General features: G+C 35.6%; 1 protein-coding gene across 1 annotated transcript in view; it reads left to right on the top strand.

Moving 5' to 3' along the window:
- Positions 1-12,649, top strand: part of LOC117577709 (netrin-A) — a 60,163-nt gene that overhangs the window by 31,680 nt on the left and 15,834 nt on the right. The window contains 1 exon segment of the mRNA XM_034262613.2: positions 7,135-7,323. Coding sequence (XP_034118504.1) covers positions 7,135-7,323 — 189 coding nt within the window.

The following is a 12,649-nucleotide window of genomic DNA, read 5'->3' as shown; positions in this document are numbered from 1 at the left end:
AGCGTCTCCTCCTTCTCCTCCTCCTCCTCCTCCTCCAACTCCTCGTCTTCTTCCTCCGCTTGGTGCCCCGTCGCGCGTTGCACTGTCGCCTTAATTGCACTCCCAAGGAAGTGACTAAAATATGCCCATAGCTTTTGATGTCGCACAAGCATCAACAACAACAACAACGCTGACAACAACAACAACAACGAGATGTGGCAAATGCCAGAGGTCGATTATGGGGCAAGAGCAAACGATGTTGAAAATCAAGACTGAAATTCAATCAGTGCGCGCAACTTGTGATCTAGCGAATTGCTTTCAATAAAATCTGCATTATATTACAACACAAAATTTGACAGTTCTTATTAGTAAAACAATCGATAGATATATACACAAATTGATTAAAAAATATAATAGAATAAGCAGATAAATTATATTAACGGTATATGGTATATTTTGTACTCAACGAAACAGTATATTGACATACCAAACATAAACTTCGTTTTATTTTAGTATTTTTCTAAATATTTATTTAGTAAATTTGAGCAAAAATACTTTCTTACTTTAACTAAGTTGAAACTAATAAAATCTAAACAAACAATTTTTAAAATATATTAAAAATCCATAAAATCTCAAAGTTTATTTCCATTCTAATTAATAGAATAAGCAGTTAAATTGTATTTATTTGTATACCAGCAAAGATCGGTATATGGTATATTTTTTACTCAATGGTATATTGTAAACGTAATAGTATATTGACATACCAAACGTAAACTTCGTTTAATTTTAGTATTTTTCTAAATATTTATTTAATAAATTTGAGTAAAAATACTTTCTTACTTTTACTAAGTTGAAACTAATAAAACTTTAACAAACAACTCTTAAAATTTATTCAAAATCCATAAAATCTCAAAGTTTATTTCCATTCTCATTAATAGGATAAGCAGTTAAGTTGTACTTACTTTTATACCCACAATGGTATATGGTATATTTTTTACTCAATGGTATATTGTAAACGTAATAGTATATTGACATACCAAACATAAACTTCGTTTTATTTTAGTATTTTTCTAAATATTTATTTAGTAAATTTGAGTAAAAATACTTTCTTGCTTTTATTAAGTTGAAACTAATCTAAATCCATGAAATCTCAAAGTTTATTTCCATTCTCATTAATCGAATAAGGGTTTACTGTATTGCAAAACTCGGTATATGGTATATTTTTTACTCAATGGTATATTGTGAACGTAATAGTATATTGACATACCAAACATAAACTTCGTTTTATTTTAATATCTTTTGGTATATTGAATTGGTAAATTTGAAGAAAAATACTTTCTTACTTGTTGATTTTCGAAATTGCAATAAAAATCCATAAAATATCAAAAATTATTCCCATCCAAATTAAACTAAATACGACAAATTCTATATATAGTAAGTATATCAAACTCAACCGTTGAATTAACATAATAAACAATAAAATTTGTGTGTAAAGGTTTTTCAATCATTGCACCACTTTGGAGAATATATTTGCCTAATTCAAATGGTTAAATTATGGTTTCAAAAATGACCACTAAAAATCGGTATTAAGCTATATATAAATTTGTAACTTAACGCCCTTCAATTTGCTGTTCGGAATTTGCCACAACAATGCGAGTCGATGGCGTCTTTATTAAATCTAAAAAGCAATTCATTTCCATATCGAGTGTTCGATTAGCATAGATACGATGCGATTATACACGATTATGAGAGCTTATTCAACAACTAATCCACTCTTCATGGCTCTTGTGTTGTAAAATACAATACAAATCTGTTTTGGCTATTTCCATTCCATAGTTTCATAGTTCTTATCTCGAATCTGAAAAGTGGAATCAGTTTATTCACTGAATGAACTGATTTTCCAATTGCATTTTCATTTGGCATCTTCATTTAGTTTTTTAGCTTGTCAGCTCATTAGACGATGGAATTTTAATTGCACTCATCATAATACTGAGGTGACAGAGAAGGAAGAGCTACAAATTGAGATGCAGATGGAGATGGAGATGCAGCAATCATTATTTCGATTTCTTGGTATTATTATGAAGACTTCCCGAGAAGAAAGTGCGAACAATTTATGAAGGCATAAAACAAAAAGAACAGAAGGGGCAAATTTTATGACTGCTTCGAGCATTTAACTTGAAAATGTTTATAAATAAGATGCAAAAGAGTAAACGTATAAATATACTATAATTTTGTTCGTTTTTAGTAAGTACCAAAAACATTCTCAAATTGGGCCACTTGGAATAGGTCAATGCATCAGATTTTACATAATTCCAATAACTGCACTAGAAAGAAATAGAAGAAGAAAGCGAGAGAGAGAGAGAGAGAGAGAGGGAAAGTGTGTGTGGTATCTGATGTGATGTGCTAATGAGAGAAATAGTCAGTTTTTACAGCTGGTTTGTTGATGTTTAGCACATAAAATGCGTTTCATGAGAACACACATTATGAGGAACTCAAACGGGGAAATAAAAAAAAACAATTCTGATGATGATAAGTCGCTCTCTGTCTCTGTCTCTCTGTCTTCTTTTGACTTTTCTGTGTGCTGTTGAAGCACAATTATTTTCAATTGTGTTTGCCAACTGAAAATTATTAATTACCAGCGCAAAAGCATGCAAACAAAAATTTGTAAATCGACCACTTTTGATAAATCACACACGAAAAACACAGAGACACAGAGACAGAGGGACAGACGGGTTGCATGCCACAACAGAACATGGCCACAAACACCAAAACAATTTTGCGATGAAATTGTCAAATTGCAGTGGAAAAACGCAGAACGGCGAATGCAAAAGCAGCAAAAGCAAAAGCAAACAAGCAACAAACCGCAACCGCAAAACGCACACCAATCGCAATCGCAAAGCGCGAGCAGCAGCAACCCTGGGCCAGCCAGAGTTGTAGCCAGCCCCCTGCCACCACAAATTCAATTCACAATTTTGGTAACCGAAAATCACAGCAACGATGTGAACGCAATCAATCATAAAACGATGAAATGTCGACGCGATTGCGAATGCGAGCAAATTGAAAACGCTGCCAGGAAACGGACACGGACACGGACAACGGACAACGGTCATAGAGGGGCCTGGGGCAGGCGCGGGGGGCGTGGCATGTCAGTCAAAGCAAAAGCAAAAGCTAGCAAAGTCATCGTTAAAACGATTTCGGTTTGCCTTCTTCTCTGCTGCTGCTGCTGTTGCTGCTACTTCCAACTTTTGTGGTCCACTATCCTCATCGACAATCTGTCAATTGCTGATTTTTGGGTCTGAGTTGTTTTGGGTATCGATTTGGGGGCCCAAGCATAAAGCCAGTTTGTACTGCAAAGTTCAGCGCCTCGAACAATATGTTCAGTCAACGGCAGTTAATTAGAGAGGCGCAGATACTACAACGACAATCCATAGATACAGATACACAGATACGCAGATACAGATACAGATACAGCCATAGATGGTTTGGGCGAACTGACAATTTCATTGTCTGGCATTGTTTTTTTTTTTTGGTGGGGTTCACTTATCAAATTTGAACTTAATTACCAATACCAAAACTGGCCTAATGAAGCGGTTGTTTTTTTTTGGTTTTTTTGGTTTTCCTCTTCTCAGTTATTTATGCAGCGTTTTAAGCCGCTGTTATTTTGTAATCTCTGCTGCGGCTAGACTGAGAGATTTACATTAAATCGACAATGCTCGCTGCCTGCCTGACACATAAATCACGTTGCATTCGCACGCAGTCGGCAGCCAGAGTAAAGTGTGTCATTAAAATTAATTATCTAGCATTTTTTAACACCAACTCTGAATCTGAATCTGAATCGGAATCGGAATCGAAACTTGAGCTGCTCATTCTCGTCATTGACTTGGCAATTAGCCACACGCCGTGCAGACTTTTGTTTTGCCTTCTTCTCTTCTCATTTTTTTTTCCTTCTGTTTGCTCTTCTAAATATTTACTCACACAGCTCTTGTTGACACACACACAGTCATGAGGAGTTACTACTGCTATAGAGCATTCAATGGCCTTCGTCGACATGTCGACTGCTCTCAAATATTTGCGCTGACATAACTTTGTCTGCGGCTGGCGCGCGCCAAGAGTCGAGTTGAGTCGAGTTGAGTTGAGGCTCAAACAGCAGACGACAGGCAGCCGCTTTGTCTGCGCCTCACAATGTGTGAAAGATAATTATAACATGTGTGCACACACACACACACACACACACACACACACACACACACACTCACACACAGATACACTCGCATTGAGAGGGACATTTGCTAGGTGGACAGTTGTTGAACAAACCGAGATCGCTAACCAAGTCAAAAAAAAATAAATAAGTAAGCTACTGCTCGACTGTGAGATACCCGACACACTCTCTCAATAACAGCTGAAATGCGAATTGGTAAAATATACCGAATTGATATACCGATAAAATACTATTATAATACCACAGAGTAAAAACTATACCAAAGTCAAGCAATGCAATTAAAATATTTCGAAAACAAATTCTATAAAAATTAACAAACATAAATACATTTTTAATGTGTATAGTAAATATACCATGGCGTGATAAATATACTAGATTGGCAACCAAACCAATTCAAATTTACTAAATAAATATACCGGAAATATACTTTACAAAAAAAAATTTTGAATGTGTATATACTACATAGTAAATATACCATGGCGTGATAAATATACTAGATTGACAACCACAACAATTCAAATAGACCAAATAAATATACCTAAAAATACTTTAAAAATATATAAAAAGCTAGATTGGCAACCAAACCAATTCAAATATACCAAATAAATATACCAGAAATATACTTTAAAAAATTTACAAACTTAAATACATTTTTAATGTGTATATACTACATAATAAATATACCATGGCGTGATAAATATACTGGATTGACAACCACAACAATTCAAATATACCAACTATGTACATATACCGATAAAATACTTTTAAAAATATGCAAATAACCATAATTTGCTAATCAGTATACTACCGCTAAGAAAATATACCATTTATTAATAAAATATTCCACATTTTGTTTTATCGATATATTAGTACATGTAAAAAAAATATACCATAGAGTACCAAATATTCCAATTTTTCTCAACCAAAAAAATTTAGACCAGCCAGCTGTAGCTCTTTTTTTTAATAACTTTTAAGTTGTGCCCAAAATCAGGTTTAGTTTTATTCCTTTTCTTGATTTGCTATCTTTCTGAAATCTACGTGTTCTTAGGAAACATGATTTTATCCGTTTTGCTGTTCGAGAATATATACTACATAGATGGAGTCCTTCTGCCTGCTGCATACAGTAATAATACCCTTGTGTCCGATGGGTAACGGGTATACATATTTAGTCTAAGGGCGACAAGTGCCAACTGTGCAAAGCGAGTCAAGTCTTCTTCACTTTTCCTCTTTTGTCGGCTTTTGCCACTGACAGCTCGAGCTTGGGCACAAAGCTGACGCTGAGACTAAAGATGCCAGCACAGCAACATCACAGCACACACAGTACACAGCATCGGCAACCGCACTCTATTCTCCCATTCTCAGTCCGCAGTTATCATCGAATGTCAATAGCAAAACTGTTTGCAAAGAACCAAGACCTGAAGCAGTCGGACATAAAGTCAAATAGATAGATTATCGTATGCACTATAAAGACTGTAAAAGCACAAAGTATATTTCAAAGCAAACGAAATTTTAAGATAAAAATAATTTATAGAAGCAATAGAGAATTATTCATTTATAAATGTATCCAAAAAATACTGCTAATTCATGAACCATTTAAAAAATACTTGAAACCGATTGCATTTGAAATGATTGCAGCCAAAATCATCTAAAATAATGTTCAATCGTTTTCATTATGCAAAAATCCAAAAATAAATATAAATGTGATTGACTTATTCAAGTTTACACAAATTTCAAAGCAAATTTAATAAACGGAAGATAAAAAAGTATTTTAATAAAATATTTACCACGCTGTAAATTATAAATGAGCAAGGTAATAAAACAATAAAACAAGTAAGAAAGCTACAGTAAAGTGTGCTCGACTGTGATATACCCGGTACACATCTTGAATAAAAGCAAAATAATGCGGTATTGTTCATAAAATTTACCAAATTAAAATTCCGTAAAAATACTTAAACTAAACCAAAGGCTAAAGGATATATTAATATGATACTACACTCAAAATATACTATAGAGTACAAAATATACCAGATGGGTAAATTGTCAAAATATACTAGATTTACCACAAAAAACTTAAAGTAATATAACAAATGTTGCTTTTAGTATATTTATATACTTATATATTCAAAATTTAGCACAGAGTACGAAATATACCAGATACCACAAGATATACCGCAAAATACTAAAATATACCGAATGCAATATTTGGTTTATTCATTTAGTATTATATTCAAAATATACCATAGAGTACAAAATATACCAGATTGCCAGACAAAGCTAAGACTATATATGTATATTTGTGTATCGTCTTGGTTATTGAGGCTGATCAAAAATATATACTATATACTTTATAGGGTCAGAGATGCCCCCTTCTGCCTGTTGCATCCATTCCCTGCAGGCACAAAGCTATAATACCCTTCTACTCTATGGTTAGCGGGTATAAAAATATTAATAAGCCGATTTGCAATCATAAAACCTAAAACTACAGCTATTCTGCTTAGCTCAGTGAGTGACCACAATGAATAAGCTGTTTTGAATAGTCTCCCAGAGTACTCACATGCATATTCACACTCACACTCACACACACTCACTCACTCTTGATGCGGTAGTCGAACTGTCGCCAGATTCAGTTTGATAGTGATGATTGCTCGCATAAATTATGCAATTGAAGCCAATGTGCCGTTAGACAAATGAGACGAGGCTTGGCCTCGTCATCAATGGCAACAGCCACAGTAGCCTCCGCTTGCCGCATGTGGCATGTGGCATGTGGCATGTGGCATGTTGAGCCCGATTTGCGTACCATTTATTTTCATTTATCGCATTGGACAGTGATAAAGACATCGCTGCTTGTTTGTTAGCTACTTAATTTGTCCATCACTTGATGGCTCAATGTCGTATGCAAAGAACATTTCATTGATTTATTCTCTCTCTGTTTGCAGAATGCAATTGCAATAATCATGCACGTCAGTGTCGCTTCAACATGGAGATCTTTCGACTGACACAGGGCGGCTCTGGCGGCGTTTGTCAGAACTGTCGACACTCGACCATGGGACGCAACTGTGATCAGTGCAAAGAAGGCTTCTATCGGGATCCCACCAAGGCGCTAACGCATCGCAAGGTGTGCAAAGGTAAGTTCAACTGATTGAAAAATTCCTTACTCGATTAATTAATTAATCAAAACATATACATTTTGTGTTACACCAATTTATAAAGAAAGAAAACATTTGCGAGTTCGAATTGCGAGTTGAAAGCAGCAGGAATTGAACACAAATTTATGAGCTGGCAATAATTTTCACGCGCTGGCTAATCAACTCGACCAAATAAGGTGGCCAACAAAAGCAGATGGCCAACTAAATCGACTATTTTTAGAGCCAACTACAACTCGTTTGTAGTCGTAGTAGTCCATCTGAACGCAATCAGACCGAAAATTCTCCTCACGAACATTTCGTATTTGCAATTGGGCAAATAGTAGAATGTTGAATGTTGGGTAAACAAAAATACACAAAAATTTACTTAAGTAGTAAAATAATGAAAACAAACAAAGCGCTTTCGCATGTAATAACGACTTCTGAGTTCTGAGCTCTGAGTTCTTAGTTCCGAGACTTCGAGTTCTTAACTTCCCCCCAGCTGCGCGTATTGCGTATACGCCCCATTTGTCATCATTTCTCAAAAGACATCGATGCTGCTGACTAAGCATCATAATTCTGAAAAGCCGTTAAATCCAAATCAAAATCTTATCGATTTTTAATTAATTATACAACGCACAGCCAACACACAAAAATCCACTCCAAAAAAATCAACCGACAACATCAACAACAACAACAAAAACAGCAATCATCAAAAATTTTACAAGGCCAGCTAAATGCGCACATCGTAAATAAGTAAAGCAAGCAGCACACACACACTCACACACACTTGCACACACACACACACACACAGACAGAGAAATGTAAGCTTTATGAGTTTAATCGTCGGCGGCTTCTCTTTGCAACGTCGTGAAATTTTTTTGTCGGTTTGAGTTTTTGTTTTATTTTCGCAACGTCGAAAGAAATTTATTCATTTTAATTTTGACACGCGTGCAATTTGTTTAAAACATTTTTGCATTGTGGTTTTCGCTCATTGTGTTGTTTCACTTGTTTTTGTTCTTGTTCTTGTTCTTGTTCTTAGTCTTGTTTCGCAAAATGTTTTACGTCATGTTTTTTTGGGTCGCTTCGCTTCGGTTCGCTTCATTTCGCCTCGAGCCATTTGGCGACGTTGCCTTTGCAATTAGTCAAGCGCCTTTCGGCGTGTCGGGACATGTTGCCGTGCTTGTCTGTTCATGTCTGTTCATGTCTTCGACTTGCTTAATGCAGCAACTGCGTCAGCTAATCGACAACAAGTGGCCCACATGGCGTATGCGAAACGTCTTTGATGGAGCCATCCATATAGACATTTCAGACGAATACGATTGCACCTTGAAATAAATGCATAAATCCAAGCATTTAACCACATCAATTTATCATCTCTCCTTTTGCAATTGAATTTGCCTCAATATATTTTCGTTTAATTTTGCCATGATAAATTTGCCATCGCAAACACAGAACACACAACACAGAAGACAGAAGAAAACGCGCAGCTCGCAGCGGAAGAGGAAACTTTTATTTACGAGTGGAAATAGCATCGACTATAAACATCTGAAGAAAGTGTTTTTCAAGCGAAAGTCCATACCTGGCTAACACATAACATTTGTGGAATTATTTGCAGCGAGCAATTTCTTAAGAATAAACTTAAACAGAAGAAGCAACAGCATCTTCGGAGTGCTTCCACTTTAATAATTTAACAGAATTTATATTCTCAGTACTTGAATTCTAAGGAATCAAAACTAGTGCATAAGATGTTATTCAGCATTTCTTCATTTGAATTTCCAATTGCTTGGCCACTTTGACTTTTCACTTTGCAAATTTGTGATGTGAAGCAATTAAGAAACTATTTTGCAAATCGTAATCGGAATATCTTCATCTGCTGTAATTGATAACATGATAGAATCTAGTATATACTATGTTGTGCAACTATTCAGTATATATGCAAAATACTATTACATGAGATTGACAACTTTTGCGTCGCATAATTCGATTTCGTTGCGAAACTTTTCTCGCCAATTTCGCAGCGGCAATTTCAAATATAAAATATGAAATTTCAAATTTGAAATGATGCATAAGTTTGCTCGTAGATTGCAAATCACGCGCCGCTCGCATGTCTCGCATTATAATTATCGCCTTAAAGCGATGTCGATGTCGATGGCGATGTCGATGGCGACTTCCGGGAGACGAGCTGAGAGTCGAGCTCAAGTCTCGACTGCTGCTGCTGCTGCTGCACATTTTTGTCGGTGCTGTTGTTGTTGTTGCCATGATTTCGATTTAATTTAAATATTCAAATGATTTACTTGAGAGCTCAGCACAGACACCACGAGCAAAATGACATCGAACAGGCGACAGACGAACAAACGAACAGACGTTGCCAGCCATAACTCATCAGAGAGAGAGAGACGGACGCCAGACTGACTGAAACGGATGCAAAAGGCCAAACCATAACATACCTTCACACACACTCGCACACACACACACTCGAGTACACTTTTGGGACTCGGACATGTTGTCAAAGTCATTTCGGTTTCGGCTCAGCCAATTTCCTTATTTGCGCAAATGTTTCAATGACCGGAAAATTACATATTATTATTTGTCCAATGAGAGATTGCCTCACACACATACGCACACACACACACACACACACAGACTGACCATCATTATTCATAATAGTGTGTTGCTGTAGCAGATCTTTGGATAATTAAAATCTCTCTCTCTTTCTCTCTGGCCGCCACCCCCAAAAAGTATGCTCCGCTTTTTTGTCCGCACTATGGGAGAAATACGCTATTTTGTAAACTATTATAAGTTTGTGTCTGAAGGAAATGTATGTAACAGGCAAAAGCATTTTCGATTTTCTAAAGTACTATATGGTATATTTCGAATATGGAGCAATATTTGGTATTTTTGCGGTATATATTATTGCTTTATTGAAAATATGTATCTCACAGTCGAGCACACTCCACTGTAGTCCAGCGCAACAAAGTCATAGACTTCTGTTTAGGTTTATATTTTGATTATTGAATACAAATTCTTTGTAGTATCAAAAATTTACTAATGTCGAAAATGAAAAATAAGTTTGCTTCTTAGTGAACTGTGTAAAAAATAAATAAAAGAATATTTTGTGTTTTCGTTTTAAATGTGTTTCATTTTAAACTTTCACATTTTGAACATTAAATATAGTTGGCTTGCTTTTATTTGTGTGACAACCTTAACAAAAGTTACTTCCTTCTTTTATTTGAACTATCATACTTATTCCTTTATTTATTTCAACCTTAACACATTTTAATTCATTTTTCTAGTTATGTTTTATTTATTTTCAACCTCTTCTATATTTACTACTTATTTCATTACTTTATGCAACAAATTTTACTTCTTTCTTCCAACTTTATTTATTTTGTTTTATGTACAGCTTAGTATCAAAATTTGTTCACAATATGAAAGTTATTTTGTGACACTATTTTCAACCTTCTAAGTAACTATAAAACAAGCAAAATTTCCTAGCCTATATTTTATTTCGTATTGTCCAAAAATGTTCAATAACCAAGAATGAAAACTGCAACTTGTTTTACACTTGGAACTAATTCAAAATATAATATATTTATAATAAACTTGAATTAAAATAATATGAGAAACAAGAGGTAACAGACTAGTTTTTCCAAAGTAAGAGAAACGATTAATATAGATTTGAAAAGAATTATATAAAATTTAGAAAGGTTCTCTTCCATTTATTAAGCGACTGACTTGCAATCGAACACGGAGCATTATGGCCCACCGTGCACAGTGGCATCATTAATTTCAGATGTCAAACTATGGAAAAGAAACAACAACAACAACCAGAAGAAGAAGAAGACGAACAAGCAACAGAGCATAAAATACGCTGCATAAATCAAGAGAATATTCGCATCAAAACTAAGCACATTCTTTGCCACAAAGTTGTGATGCCCAGCATGTTAAAATGCAACCGCAAATTGCCATTGTAACTGTGTGTGTGTGTGTGGAGTTTATGTCAATACAACAATGGACAACAAACTTACATGGCAAATCATAAACGATGCCATATTGAGGGTGGAGGGAGGAGGAGTTGCCATGAATACAATTAACAATATCCGTAACTAAATACGTGAAATTAAAAGCCATAAAATCACAAAGTCACGTGCGAAATGCTACAGCAATAACAGCAACAGCAGCAGCAGCAGCAGCAATTAAAATAATGTCATGAATTATCTAGCACACACACACAGACAGTTACACAGACAGTTACACACACACACACAGAGTGCGAGAGAGGAGCAACTTTTTTTACTGCCCATTTCGGTGGCAAGTTCATGAAACGCAGCCGTTGCCAACGCAACCATTAGACAAGGTGGTGGAAGGGGGAGGGGAGCGGGGAGCGGGGAGCGGCAACAGTTGCCGCACTCATCAGTGGGTGAGAGGTTAAAGTTCAACTCACACCATATCACATCGTATCATATCATATCGTGGGGTGTTTCTTCTCGCTTGAACGTCATTAGAATTTCATAAAATGCGCATCGCATTGAAGGTCGCTCCACTCCGAGGGTTGCAACTAAACTTAATTGAATGCCACAAGAAAATGCATTTATCATCAAAGCCAGTCGCCAGTCAGTAGTCAGCAGAAGGGGGAACGGGGGCAGCAGCAAAGGTGGCAGCTCAGTCAGCCAGTAAGCCATAATGGTTTTTAAAACTAAGCTACAAAAATCTATTACAGCTATACAATGATGTATATGAGGGGGGAGTTGAAAAGAAGGCGCAGGAGGAGGGGGAGGGGCAGGCATAGCGAGCTAAGCGGCGTAGCAAATTTACGCTGGCGAAGCAATAAAAGTTGCCAGCACAAATTTTCCAATTTCGGAAACGCAAAAAAAGCAGCAGCGAAAAAAAGTGTGCTCGACTTTGCAAATACCCTGAAATGCAAACTATTCATAGTTATCGAAAGTATGATATATCGATAATAGCAATAATCAAAAGTATATATCGATAGTATGATATATCGATAGCAGCTATAATCAAAAGTAGTCATCGATAGTATGATATATCGATAGTAGCAATAATCCAAAGTAGTTATCGACAGTATGATATATCGATAGCAGCTATAATCAAAAGTAGTTATCGATAGCATGATATATCGATAGTGGCAATAATCAAAAGTAGTTATCGATAGTATGATATATCGATAGTAGCAATAATCAAAAGTAGTTATCGATAGTATGATATATCGATAGTAGCAATAATCAAAAGTATCTATCTACAAATGAGTTCAATTGTGATAATTCAGTTAATTATTATCATTATTATAGCCCAGATTGCAAATAATTTT

The sequence above is a fragment of the Drosophila albomicans genome, chromosome X (genome assembly GCF_009650485.2).
Source record: "Drosophila albomicans strain 15112-1751.03 chromosome X, ASM965048v2, whole genome shotgun sequence".
Classification (NCBI taxonomy): Eukaryota; Metazoa; Arthropoda; class Insecta; order Diptera; family Drosophilidae; genus Drosophila; species Drosophila albomicans.
Note: the sequence above shows the minus strand (reverse complement) of the source record. Positions and strands in the feature narration are given on the sequence as shown.